Source organism: Nerophis lumbriciformis, linkage group LG25, assembly GCF_033978685.3.
Source record: "Nerophis lumbriciformis linkage group LG25, RoL_Nlum_v2.1, whole genome shotgun sequence".
Taxonomy (NCBI): domain Eukaryota; kingdom Metazoa; phylum Chordata; class Actinopteri; order Syngnathiformes; family Syngnathidae; genus Nerophis; species Nerophis lumbriciformis.
In genome coordinates this window covers 29,162,545-29,176,802 of record NC_084572.2, presented here as the reverse complement: position 1 = coordinate 29,176,802, position 14,258 = coordinate 29,162,545, and the positions used below count along the sequence as shown (strand labels likewise).

The following is a 14,258-nucleotide window of genomic DNA, read 5'->3' as shown; positions in this document are numbered from 1 at the left end:
AATGTATATAAAAATATAGAATGTGGGATTTACAATATAAACTCTAAACAACAAAACAGTGAATATTGAGAATATGTGTTGCGCTCCTGCAGACAACCTCCTTGGTCGACATATTTTATAATCGAGCAAGAGCAACAAAGATGCAACAAACACGGCGAAACATAAAAGCAAAAGGTAAAAAAAAAAAACATCCACATTTTCAATATCTCGCTGTCAGGCTTTTTTGCACTGTAAACAAGCCCCGCCCACCCTGTTCCTTCCCACAGCTTCATATGTCACTCAAAAGTGCAGATTTTAACCTTTGGAATCATGTCTACAGTTTGAAAATATCTAGCGGGCCGCATTGAAATGTTAATTATGTTGTATTATGCCAAGGTAGTCCAATTAACTGCTTTTCTATGCCATACAAGTACAACCCATTTATCATTTATTTATTTTGCAGACTGGTGTCACGTGACTTCAAACTTGCCACCTCATTGGCTGGTTCTGAGACATGATTGATTGCGTGTTTTAACTTACCGGAAGTTAGTCTTGCATTTTGAAGCGGCGAATTTGACACATAATTTTGATATCTTGAATTTTGTTTACACTGAATTTATTTTCAATGACATTATCAGCATAATTTGATGTGAAAAAAATGTATGTTTACAAAATTCAAACACAAAAAACGCAATTAAATAAATTCAGGGTAAAAAAAAACAAAAACTCACCAGAAATCTCAGTGTTGTCCAGCAGAGGGAGCTGCTTGTACAAGTCTATTGAAAAATCAGTTGACGTTAAAAATGAAATTTTTTCTTAAAATGTCTCCTGAATCAAATAAAAGTACTTTAATATTTATTTTTGTAGTTTTATTTTGTGAACTTTTTTAAAATAAATGTTTAAAAATATATATTTGTGTCTATTTTTATTAATCAGTGTGCATGTAGATGTGTACTCTTAACATTTTAAGCCTATTAATTTACATAAATATATATATTTAGTATATTACTGAGATTTATTGGTTTAAACATTTATTTCACAAAATTTGTTTTCAAAACGTTTTGAGAAGAAAAAAAAAACAAGACAGTTGAAGTACAAAACCTGTTTTTTTTTTTATTTTCTATGATCAAAACTGCAAAACATCTAGAAAAATATACAACAAATGTTCACAACATTTAACGTTTGAAAATGGGAACATAAAAGAAAAGGAATATTCACAATTTCCCCATTATTGATAAAAGAACATTCATTTTGACTTCTGGTATATATCGTTGTTTTATAGGTTTGCAATTATTTGGGATGGTTTGCCGTTTTGTCGTCCTTTTTCCCCTTGTGTTTGTCAAACGTCGCCGCAGTATCCCGAGTCGTTGGAGAGCTGCGAGTTGGAGCTGCGGTTGGAGGAGGAGTTCCAAATGTCCAAGTTCATGTGAGGGCCGAATGGATTGAAGCTGGAGTACTGGATGCCGGCACCCCCGTTGCATGTCGCCTCCGCCTCGCGCCCCAGGGGGGAGTGAGGCGGCGTGACGGGCGACATGGGGGCCGAGCGCTCGTGCTGGTAGTGGCTGGGGTGGTACGGGGAGCTCTGCGGCGTCCAGATGGAGCCGAAGAGGCTGGACATGGGTGACAGGCTGCGGGTGCCTGAGAAGTACGGCTGAGGAAGGAGAAAAGGACGTTTATTACATTTCACGACATGGTTGGATGGAGAAAGAGAGAGAGAAAGAGAGAGAGAGAGAGAGCGTCACCTTGGTGCCAACACAGGCCGCAGATTCCCAAGTGGAAGGCGACTCTTGGGGATGCTGCTCGCTCCAGCTGGCCTGACTGCCGGGGACGTTTTGGACCTCCTGCTGCGTGAAACCTCCCGAGAAAGGTGCATTTCCTGCAGGACCTTCACAAACAGGCTCTACTTTAGCAATGTCACAATATCACTATTCCATACCTATGAATTTCCACACCTCAGTGCCACAATAAAAATAATGTACTTTACACAACTTTATTGAAAATTGAAAGTATTTTGGATCACTGTGCTTCAACATTTTTTGGACAGAATTTAAATTTTAGTATGAGCTGGCAACAATTAAAGAAACAAAACAGCAGCATTCTATAACCTCCCGAAATTTTAAAACAAACAAGACTGTGCTTACAAATATGGTTATAAACAACAATAAAATAAGAACAGCAAAAGTGTGGAGCCTTCAAGTACATAAACAAATATTGTTAGAGATGTCCGATAATGGCTTTTTTGCGGATATCCAATATTGTCCAACTCTTAATTACCGATTCCGATATCAACCGATACCGATATATACAGTCGTGGAATTAACACATTATTATGCCTAATTTTGTTGTGATGCCCCGCTGGATGCATTAAACAATGTAACAAGGTTTTCCAAAATAAATCAACTCAAGTTATGGAAAAAAATGCCAACATGGCACTGCCATATTTATTATTGAAGTGGGGCGTGTATATTGTAGCGTCCCGGGAGAGTTAATGCTGCAAGGGGTTCTGGGAATTTGTTCTGTTGTGTTACGGTGCGGATGTTCTCCCAAAACGTGTTTGTCATTCTTGTTTGGTGTGGGTTCACAGTGTGGCGCATATTTGTAACAGTGTTAAAGTTATTTATACGGCCACCCTCAGTGTGACCTGTATGGCTGTTGACCAAGTATGACTTGCATTCACTTGTGTGTGTAAAAAGCCGTAGATATTATGTGATTGGGCTGGCATGCAAAGGCAGTGCCTTTAAGGCACGCCCCCAATATAGTTGTCTGGGTGGAAATCGGGAGAAATTCAGGAGAATGGTTGCCCCGGGAGATTTACGGGAGGGGCACTGAAATTCGTGAGTCTCCCGGGAAAATCGGGAAGGTTGGCAAGTATGACTGGGAGACGCAACTACTCTGTACTTCTCCCTACGTCTGTGTACCACTCCGTACAGCGACGTTTTAAAAAGTCATACATTTTTCTTTTTGAAACTGATACCGATAATTTCCGATATTACATTTTAAAGCATTTATCGGCCGATAATATCGGCAGTCCGATATTATCGGACATCTCTAAATATTGTTATTAATATTCTTTAAATAAGGTGGTAGTGTGGCATCATCTGTTATTTGTAATGAAATAGGCTAATAAAAATGCACAAACATTTTTAAAAATCAACATTTCTGTCTTTTCTCATTCCGTTATGCCTTTTTGCTCTATTGATGTTGTTTCTACAAATGGTATTTCACCAATGTGCTACAAAAAGAGTTGCGTTCAGCAAATGGCCCCCAGGCCACACTTTGCCTTGCCGTGAAATAAGTAAAGCAGAGGTGTTCAAAGTGTTGCCAAACTACAGAAGAGTGACACTATTCTTCTTTTTTTTTTTAATTTTATGTGATGGTAATGTAAATGAGGGATTTCTAATCATTGCTATGCTGGAATTCTTATTAATATTGATGCTGTTGTTGATATTATTCATTTTTGTTTGACTACTTTTGGATTGTTTTGTGTCATGTTTATGTGTCAATTACTGTTGATTGCTATTCTGAATGTTACTGCAATTGTACTATTATGGCATTATTGTGTATTATTTTGTTGGACTGATTGATTTAAAACATAAACATTTAAAATTAAAAGTGATAAATGTTGGCTTGCACGCTTCTGAAGCTGTTTGGCATGCTGTGGTAATGTGGTTGAAAAACACTTATCTATAGTATGTTGTCTAACTAGGAAGTAGCTTTTTCCAGGCAACTAAATGTGTCATGTTGTGCCCTACAAAGTGTTTATAATGTAAGTATTGTACTTATAGTTGTTTGATTGTAGCGTGCATCTTTGTTGTAGTTTTCATTACCAAATTTGGAAGTGTAAAACCGCAAATGTTAATAGTACCCCGTCTATGGCAAATCCAATGAGCACCAAGCCAGCGCATTTTGAAAGAGTGGAGCCTTACTTTACGTTTGGGCATTTTTTTAACCTAGCATACTTACTTTTTTGGTGTTAAAAAATTGCTACATTTTTTAGAGCGAGTTTGGCTGAGTCTGCCCTGAGTGCTGCTTGAGTGATTGTTTACGTGAGCCGGTGTTTGGTCTGCCACCGGACGTGACGTCACGTGCAACAAATGTCTTGCAATATTGTACTGTTTGATTTGATAGCACCGGCGGAATGCGGTCAGAACTCATCCCTACTTGAAGCCAACATTAAGTAAAGAAGGTAGAAGGAAAGGATCCTACCAATGTAGTTTCCTTCCTCGCAGTACATGTAGGGACTGTTGGCGCTTCTCCATGCAAACCTGTAACAATGAACACAATTAAAAAAGGTCAGTTTTGGTGGAAAATGTGTATTTTTACCAGTAATATATGTGTCCATATATATATTTTTTCCTCAGTGAATATGCTGACCAAGCATGATGTTGCTGTAAAAATGTGAGTGTAATGTTAGCATGTAGCTATGCTAGTGTCGCTAACGTTTGTGTCCTTCTGTCTTGCTCCTTAATGTTATGTTGTTCTATCAATCAATCAATCAATGTTTATTTATACAGCCCTTAATCACAAGTGTCTCAAAGGGCTGCACAAGCCACAACGACATCCTCGGTTCAGATCCCACATCAGGGCAAGGAAAAACTCAACCCAGTGGGATGACAATGAGAAACCTTGGAGAGGACCGCAGATGTGGGTGACCACCCCCCCTCTAGGGGAGACAGGTGCAATGGACCTCGAGTGGGTCTAGCATAATATTGTGAAAGTCCAGTCCATAGTGGATCTAACATAATTGTTCTATGTGATGTATGGCATCTAATATGTTAGACAAGTGCACAATAGCACTACTTGAGGACAAACAACTCATTAGCATTAAAGCTGCAGACACACAAAACTGGGCTTATTGAAAGCACTTTTAAACAGTCTAAATTTCAGCATCAAGGCTAACAAACTATTGTGGCACCTCTACCACTTGACTTAACTGTTAAAAAAAAACCATTATATTATATTATATATGTATATATACATATATATATGTATAATACAGTATAATATAGTACATAGAGCTTTACAATAGAAATATCTCAAGAGACTGAGAGGTCTTACCCGTTGTACGACCTGGGCGACGTCGGCTGAGGGATGAAGGGCAGCACTTCAGGGGTGTTGTATCTGAACTCGTTGGTGAGCGGCACAGAGGGGGCCGACCACGTCTCCTCAGGCAGGTAGTGACCTGTCAGGTCTGTGGGGGACACCGGGCATCAGATCCAAAGGCATCAAACACGCTGAAAGGATGTTAGGATGGAGCCAAAAGGCGTATTTACCCGCGTTACGCTCCACTCCTGCGGCGACGGCGGCGAAGCTCGGAGCGAAGCTGAATGCTGCGGGATCTGGACTTTGGCACTGATCTTTGCGGTAAGCACTGTCCAAGCAGAACACGGAAAGAGGGCGTTAATTGGATGCAAAATTGTAGAGAAGTTTTTTCCTAAATGTGAAAACTCATTTTATTAAATAAGTTAATTTTATAACTTTTTGGTTTGGAGTGCATGAGTGGAAAACAAAAAAAGTAGCTCTTTGACCACATGGTTATTTATGAACAAGAATATTGTACAACACAACTAGGGATGTCCGATAATATCGGATTGCCGATATTATCGGCCGATAAATGCTTTAAAATGTAATATCGGAAATTATCGGTATTGGTTTCAAAAAGTAAAATGTATGACTTTTTAAAACGCCACTGTGTACACGGACGTAGGGAGAAGTACAGAGCGCCAATAAACCTTAAAGGCACTGCCTTTGCGTGCCGGACCAATCACATAATATCTACGTCTTTTCACACACACAAGTGAATGCCAAGCATACTTGGTCAACAGCCATACAGGTCACACTGAGGGTGGCCGTATAAACAACTTTAACACTGTTACAAATATGCGCCACACTGTGAACCCACACCAAACAAGAATGACAAACACATTTCGGTAGAACATCCGCACCGTAACACAACATAAACACAACAGAACAAATACCCAGAACCCCTTGCAGCACTAACTCTTACGGGAAGCTACAATATGCACACCCCCGCTACTCTCCTAATAATGCACTTTGGTTTTTTTATGAATTTATTAATCAATCAACAAAACAATGCACAACAACACCACAACAATGCAATCCAATTCCAAAACCAAACCCGTCCCAGCAACATTAAGAACAACAATAAACAGAGCAATTGAGAGCAATTGAGGACACACAAATCCGAATGTAGTGAAACAAAAATAAACATTATCGACAACAGCATCAATATTAGTAACAATTTCAAAATAGCAGTGATTAAAAAACCCTCATTGATATCATCATTAAAAACATTAATAAAAAATACTAAAAAAAATTAGAAATGAACAATAGTGTGTCACAGTGGCTTATAATTGCATCACATCCCTTAAGCCCGACAACACACCTAATAATGCACTTTGTGACTTTAATAATAAATATGGCAGTGCCATGTTGGCATTTTTTTCCATAACTTGAGTTGATTTAATTTGGAAAACCTTGTTGCATTGTTTAATGCATCCAGCGGGGCATCACAACAAAATTAGGCATAATAATGTGTTAATTCTACGACTGTATATATCGGTATCGGCTGATATCGGTATCGATAATTAAGAGTTGGACGACATCGGAATATTGGATATCGGTAAAAAAGCCATTATCGGACATCTCTAAACACAACCACTGTTGTAACAGCAATAAGCAGCAAACGGCTTAGTCAGCATTAATAGCGCTGATGGTACAAAGTAGCACGCATGAATTTCACAGACATCGGAGTAGCAACATTTTGCAGCCAGCACACACAGAGCTAACTAAAGTTACTTACAATGCAGCTACTGCCACCTTGTTCATTAAAAATGACATCAAAAGCTTGCCTACAGCCACAGTCGTCAATGCCAATATGTTTCTTATTAGAGCATTTATAGCAGGGGTGTCCAAAGTGCGTCTCTGGGGCCAAGTGTGGGCCCGCAGCCTTTACTACCTTATTCCTTCTTTTTATTGAGCACAGACAATTAAATACACTAAAGGAAATAACAAGAGTGCTCACTTTTTCCTTATTTTTTCATGTGGAACAATAAACCATCTGCCTACCTATTGGGATTAGCCAAAGAAAATAAAAAATAAAACAAATTATAGTAAAAAATACGATGATAATAATAATGCTAGTAATGAATACCAAATGAGGAAAAAATAATAATTACCATTACTTTTTTTCAATGTATAACACACATTGTGGAATGGTATAGCAAAATAGACCATTGCAAAGCTATTTTTTTTAACGACCTGCAGCACATTTAAAAAATATGATTTTCTATGAATTCTATAAATAGAAATTCTAAAAATAAAACTGACAATGATACACAAAGTGGAATACAAGAGCAAACAGGTGTATGCAACAAGAACAAGCTAGAATAATGCTAACACAATACTGGCTGCTTTCTTAAAAAAAAAAAATCTACATTGCGCTGGTTTTGAAAGTGAAAAATATCCAAATGGAGCTGTATAACTACATTTTTCCATCTGCCGCTCCCAGTGGAAAAGGTTTGAACACCTGATTTATGATATGAACTAGATAAAGGTTTCAGTGTTTTTTTCTTTACAAACAAGCTGTGCTAGACTTTTCAGTAATGTTTTAAATATTTTATTCAGTTTTATCAACTTTTTTGTTTTTACATTTTTTCAAATCTATTTTATATAAATTATTTATTGGTTGATTTATGTTTTGTTTTTTGCTTTTTACTAAACTTGTACAGCACTTCAAGGCAGCTGCTTGAGCTTTAGTTTTATAAATAAACCTTGACCTTCTGTTACCTGAGGACTTTGTAGTTGGCGTTAACAGCCTGGCAGGAGTCTCGCTCTGCTGTGTAGATGCTGTGCTGCACTGAGTCCCCTGCGAGAAAAACCAACAAACATGAGACGGTGAAAAAGCTACAAGAATTGAAGCGTCAAGTGTAAAAAGAAGGTCTTAGTACTTTTTCTAGCTGAGGTAGTGCAGGCGTGTCTGCCCTCCTTGTCTCCCTCCATGCTACTGGCACTGCTCCAGCTGCCCCAGCTCCCCCTGCTGGCCCTCACGCTGCCTGAGGAGCTGCCCGAGTCCGAGCCCGACTCGCACATTGCCCCGCCGCGCCGGTCTGTGGCGCACTTTCGGCGACTGCGGGCGGGACACGGGCCTGCTGAAAAGCACCGCATCAACAGAGATGTTAGCATCACTTTGTGCCAACTGAGGGCGTCGATGATTCAGGCCTGACTCGTTTGCTGCTCAACAGGACTGCAATTGAAGACAACATGAAGAGATGTTTGTTGTTTGAACTTAACTATGGCGGTAAATTTAAATTGTAATAATACATGAAGACTAGAGATGTCCGATAATATCGGACTGCCGATATCATCGGCCGATAAATGCTTGAAAATGTAATATCGGAAATTATCGGTATCGGTTTAAAAATTATCGGTATCGGTTTCAAAAAGTAAAATGTATGACTTTTTAAAACGCCGCTGTGTACACGAACGTAGGGAGAAGTACAGAGGGCCAATAAACCTTAAAGGCACTGCCTTTGCGTGCCGGTCCAATCACATAATATCTACGGCTTTTCAAACACACAAGTGAATGCAAGCCATACTTGGTCCACAGCCATACAAGTCACACTGAGGGTGGCCGTATAAACAACTTTAACACTGTTACAAATATGCGCCACACTGTGAACCCACACCAAACAAGAATGACACAACATAAACACAACAGAACAAATACCCACAACCCCTTGCAGCACTAACTCTTCCGGGACGCTACAATATACACCCACGCTACCCCCTACTTCCCAGCACCTCAACCCCGCCCATCTCAACCTCTTCATGCTCTCTCAGGGAGAGCATGTCCCAAATTCCAAGCTGCTGTTTTGAGGCATGTTAAAAAAAATTATGCACTTTGTGACTTCAATAATAAATATGGCAGTGCCATGTTGGCATTTTTTTTCCATAACTTGAGTTGATTTATTTTGGAAAACCTTGTTACATTGTTTGATGCATCCAGCGGGGCATCACAACAAAATTAGGCATAATAATGTGTTAATTCCACGATTGTATATATCGGCATCGGTTGATATCGGAATCGGTAATTAAAAAAAGAGTTGGACAATATCGGAATATCGGCAAAAAAGCCATTATCGGACATCTCTAATGAAGACACAATACAATGTTAAGTGAATGAGTAAGGTTCCTCAAAGTGGAAAAGTTGGTGCCTCTCTATGTGCTTTCATTGTGTTTACTAATGATGGGTCAAACGATTGTATCAATACATTAAAATGAATTGAAATGCTATCAATTTCATTTGTATGTCAAATGTAGTGACTGTATTGATCCAGCAGAAGGCGCCATTTTTAACACCTACAAAGTAACAGTGTAGTGTTATTTACCCATCATTAGTGTTTCCATATTTAATTGTACCTCCTTTAGCCGCCATGCCTGTGTGAAATGACTGCCCACCATTTTGTCTGGCAGAGTTGTCGGCACACTGTCCGGGCTTTGGCGTCTCAGACGTGGGGGCGTTGCAGCAGCGGTTCCGGTTGCGGGACATCGGCAGGTTACGGCCCGCCGTGTTCCAGTCGGGTTCTCGCTCTCTTTCTGGAAGTGCTTGAACTTTTTGTTCAGGAGCGCTTGTTTTAGGGGTTACAGTAAAAGACATTAGACAATTAAAAACAATTCAATAATGGGGGATGAATTCATTTAGCTGGAGTTTGGAAACGATGAAGACGAAAGGATAAAGTGTCCTACCTTGAGACACTTTCAGTCTTCCTGCGACTCCTCTTTCCCTTATTATTGTTATTATTACTACTTGCTGTATCGGCATTTGCTGATTTCTTTTTCAGGACTTTGCCATCTTCCCTTAACTGCAGAGAGAACAACCACAGATTGAAATGCCATCTTGCAGCACAAGACACACTATGCTGACATTTCAGTGTTGTGTGCAGGTAAACATACTCATTTATAACCTTTTTATGTTACCGTAAATTCCACACTATAAGCTGCTACTATTTACCTATGTTTTGTTACACTTTATTAAGCATTTCTTACATATTCCTTATTTTTGCACCTTCATTTTAAGTTAAAGTTAAGTTAAAGGTAAAGTACCAATGATTGTCACACACACACACTTAGGTGTGGAGAAAATTGTCCTCTGCATTTGACCCATCCCCTTGTTCACCCCCTGGGAGGTGAGGGGAGCAGTGGGCAGCAGTGGTGCCGCGCCCGGGAATCATTTTTGGTGATTTAACCCACAATTCCAACCCTTGATGCTGAGTGCCAAGCAGGGAGGTAATGGGTCCCATTTTTATAGTCTTTGGTATGACTCGGCCGGGGTTTGATCTCACAACCTACCGATCTCAGGGCGGACACTCTCAGAGCTTATTGTTAAGTGTTCAGCGTGGTTTTTCAATTTTTCTCGATAGTTGACGGCAATATAATCATAGGAAGGTTACATTTGAAATAAAAATGTTAACCTTTAATATATTTTTCTCCTGGTCTTTATTTTTTGTAGGCCATGAAAATATTTATAATTATCGATATTGACCAATATGAAACACTTATATCGTGATAAATTTCAATCGCCCAGCCATACTCATTCTTCATTAGTACAGCATAGGGAAATATGGTATAATCTGCTTAGTAGGGGTGTACGGTAAATATCGGACTGATAATTATCAGGTCGACATGAGGAATTACGGCATCACATCTAGAATGATTCTAGATGACGTATTGTGTTGTAGGTGGGTTAGGATGAGCAAATCAAGCGCTCCTTTTCTCTTACATGCCGTGCTGTAAGCCCGTCGTAAACTTCCCCTGAGCGCTTTAAAAACAAATTGTTTGGGACTTCTTCACTGTTTCAGTGGAAGACTTTTTCCATGCTATTTTCACCGACCTTTAACACATCAAACTTTATCGGCCACGTGAAACGGCAGTATCGCTAGGACGGAGTTTTGAAAGCCTACAAAGATGCCTGAACTGCTAAAGAAGCTGCCGCAAGCTGTCCCAAAGCAAAACTATTGTACAGTCCTACTACTGAGACATTTTAGGGGACAGAAAATGACCTCACCTCTATATCGGCGCTGGCCCGTTGTTCACAGAGGACAACGGTGGGCTCGTAGCGCGCGATGTGACTCATCTCCACAGGTTTGCACACCAGCAGGCCTGGTCGAGGTCCTGGACTGAGCCGGACGTTTTCGGGAAAACCAGCAGGCATTTCCATGGGAAACCTAACAGCTGCTGGCACTTTATCCTCCATGGGTACTTTAAAGTCCACTTTTTTATCCACTGTCTCGCTGTCCATGAACGCTGGTCTGTTGTTGTTGCAGATGTCGGAGTCCGGGGTCAGGGGCGGCTCCGGCAACAGGTCCTCGTGGTCGTCGTCCGGTGCCGCTGCCGTGGCTGCACTGGGCTTGTAGTTGCTGTAATATAGCGAAACCTTGTGCTTCTTTTGGGGCTGGGAGGTGGTGCCGGAAGAGCCCTTCTTGGAGGACTGAGGACGCTGGGCGGGGCTGTTGGACAAAGCCGGGGAGCCACGCCCCTTTCCTTTGTCAGAGGTGTGGCAGGTGTCCACGTAGCTCTTACAACTACCCTTGGTTTTACTGCAAAAAGGGCAAATGTTACTTCAAAGCATTTTGAAGCCATTTGTAAAAATCTGTGTGTATGCTGCATACTTTACGCCATTGGGTGTGATGTTATTAACGGGGCCGTTGTCCCGGGACAGGGTGGAGGTGTGGTTGTTTCTTATAGCAGGCATGGAGAACTCGGTAAGGATGTACTGGGCTTGATGGAAGGCCATCAGACATACACCAAACAAAGACACGCTGCAAATAAATAGGAATAAGCATTAAAAAAACACCTTCATTTGACACAGGTGAGGTCTTTGCTAGGCTAGCTGCTACCGACCAGGTGAAGATGAGCGTGACCACCCAGAAGGACTCCTCCCAGCTGGGGCCAGGGACCACCTGAGCGCACAGGGGCAACATGTGGTGCGGCAGCGTCACATTAAGAGTGAACGGGAAGGAGGTGCCGCGCGACGTCACAAGGACAAGGTCCCGGATGACCCAGGAGGAAGTGAAGTCGGGAGTGAACCTGAAGAGAGCGCAGAGGCGTTGCATGATATATTCCGACACGGCGTGCATCTTCCAGTCAACTCACGCTATGGTGATCTCAGACGAGGTGTTGTGCTCCAGGCTGAAGGAGTCACACTGCAGCACCTCGAAGCCAAAGCCCTGACACTTGTAACCGTTGACGTTCATGGACACGACGGTTAGCGGCAGCTCTCCGGCGTTCTCCACCTTGAACGTCTTGCGGATGGCGAAGAGCGGCTTGTTGTGGCGCAGACCTGGTAGAGGTCGGATGGTTTCTTTTTAGTCGCTCAGAACGACATTTTTACAAGTGTAGCCACGCAAACTGTAGCCTCACCGTCTCGACACTCCATCAAGGTGGACTGAGGGACATTGAAGCGCAAGGAGGCCCCCGGCCCGGGTAGTTTGCCCCCGACTCTGAGAAGCTCTTTGGCGCCGTGACCCTTCACCGCCACCATGTCAAACACGGTCAGATTGTTCCTGAAAAAAATTCATGCTCTAGTTTTGTTTGGCACCAAAATAATTTATTAATATTTTGTATTATTGTGCTTTACTGTCCCATCCAGAGAAAAGCTGCCAATATTTTGGGTAATAAACTAAAGGAGAGGAATAAAATATAGCCAGTAGAGTCCAGACCCTCGCTTGTTACGTTGTAAGGTGGAACGATTATTTTTACACTTACAATTTTTACTTTTACATTCTAATACTAACAGTGGGTGCATGTTCTCTGATTTAGCGCCAGGTGCAAAAAACAGCGACATTAACAACCGTAGCTTTAGGTAACCTCCTGATGTGTTTATTTTAGTTTAATTAATGATCCAAAAGCTGTTGGTCACTGCATTTGAAGTATGATTTATTTATTTATTTCCAAGATGATTGCAGAAACTATGTGCTCTTGTGTGTCCTCCTTTGAGTTATTGATGTTTCCCTCATTTTCATGTGTTTTTTGTCTTTTGATTCGGGCCCCTTTGGGACTGCGCAACATAGGGTATTTTGTGACTTCTGCACTGTTTTTGTAGACTTTTTGATCTGCCTTCGAGGATCCTTTTGGCCATGGCCATTTGTGCACCAGAGACCAGCTACTGGCTCTCTGCCACGTCCGCTTAGAGAGACCGGAGGAGATGAGGAGGAAGAGATGGGTTGCAGAGCTATCATTGAGCCATGGCTGAATGAGCATGCATCGAGCACTTTGGTCTACCTGGACAGATTCTCACTCATCCACGCAGATCCGACATTGGCCGAGAGCTAGCGGGCAGCCTAAGACGGAATTGACTCTCTTGGTTACTTTGATGGGTCTGCTCCATGAGAAATATGCATTATTTATTTTCAATTTGTTTTTTTTGGTTTTGTTTCACTTTTGTTGTAGAAATGGCACCGCTGAAGTTGCAACTGGTTGCATCAGCTGTGTGCTCTTTTAAGTTATTTGTGATCTTCAATGTTTCCCTCTTGTTTTCATGTGTTTTACCTAATTTCTGTGTACTTTTGTATCTGCACAACCACATCATTTTCCCATTTTAGGATAAAGTCTATCCTAGGATGAGAGTTCCGCATCCAGCAGCTTTATCTAGCTCTGCATGCGCTGTAAAATGTTGCTCCAGAGAAGTTGGTGTGAAAGTAAAAAAAAAACTTTTAATAAAAATGTTGACATTTAAAAAGTAATATCCGCTTACTCTCTAAATTGACAGCCTAGCTTTAAAATCAAGTATTTTATATTTATTTATTTACATTGATTAATAGGGGTATGAATCTTTGGTGCATCTAACGATTCGATCCGATTCCTGGGGTGACGATTAAAAATCGATTCTCGATTCAAACAGATTCTTGTAGTATATAATTTGGTATAATACCGTATTTTTCGGAGTATAAGTCGCACCGGACTATAAGTCGCTCCTGCCGAAAATGCATAATAAAGAAGGAAAAAACCATATATAAGTCGCAATGGAGCCCGGCCAAACTATGAAAAAAACTGCGACTTATAGTCCGAAAAATACGGTAATCATAATGAAATTTTGCTAAACATGCTACAACGTGGAAAAGCTCAATCTGGTTGCATGGAGACGGCCTAAAAACGTCTGTAGAAATTGATTATTTTGAAAACAATAAAAAAATTTAAATCTGTATTTAAAAAAAAAAAAGTTTAAAAAAAATTAATAATCGATTTAAGAATCGGATTAT

The 14,258-nt window shown here is 40.8% G+C and overlaps 1 protein-coding gene across 5 annotated transcripts in view; it reads right to left on the bottom strand.

Annotated features, from left to right (window-relative positions):
• Nucleotides 1-1,066: 1,066 nt before the first annotated feature.
• The window catches only part of tmem131l (transmembrane 131 like), a 58,617-nt gene continuing 45,425 nt past the window's right edge, over nucleotides 1,067-14,258 (bottom strand). For 2 of the 5 annotated variants that reach the window (XM_061984138.1, XM_061984139.1), the window contains exons 21-34: nucleotides 12,421-12,563; nucleotides 12,154-12,340; nucleotides 11,902-12,087; nucleotides 11,670-11,819; nucleotides 11,066-11,597; nucleotides 9,748-9,863; nucleotides 9,421-9,629; nucleotides 7,950-8,150; nucleotides 7,789-7,867; nucleotides 5,253-5,350; nucleotides 5,038-5,170; nucleotides 4,186-4,244; nucleotides 1,722-1,864; nucleotides 1,067-1,630 (exon numbers count right to left, since the gene is read on the bottom strand). In XM_061984138.1, the coding sequence (XP_061840122.1) occupies nucleotides 1,319-1,630; nucleotides 1,722-1,864; nucleotides 4,186-4,244; nucleotides 5,038-5,170; nucleotides 5,253-5,350; nucleotides 7,789-7,867; nucleotides 7,950-8,150; nucleotides 9,421-9,629; nucleotides 9,748-9,863; nucleotides 11,066-11,597; nucleotides 11,670-11,819; nucleotides 11,902-12,087; nucleotides 12,154-12,340; nucleotides 12,421-12,563 (2,548 nt within the window). In that variant the 3' untranslated portion in view covers nucleotides 1,067-1,318. The remainder of the gene's footprint in view (nucleotides 1,631-1,721; nucleotides 1,865-4,185; nucleotides 4,245-5,037; nucleotides 5,171-5,252; nucleotides 5,351-7,788; nucleotides 7,868-7,949; nucleotides 8,151-9,420; nucleotides 9,630-9,747; nucleotides 9,864-11,065; nucleotides 11,598-11,669; nucleotides 11,820-11,901; nucleotides 12,088-12,153; nucleotides 12,341-12,420; nucleotides 12,564-14,258) is intronic. The other 3 variants (XM_061984141.1, XM_061984142.1, XM_061984140.1) reach the window with 2 other exon arrangements.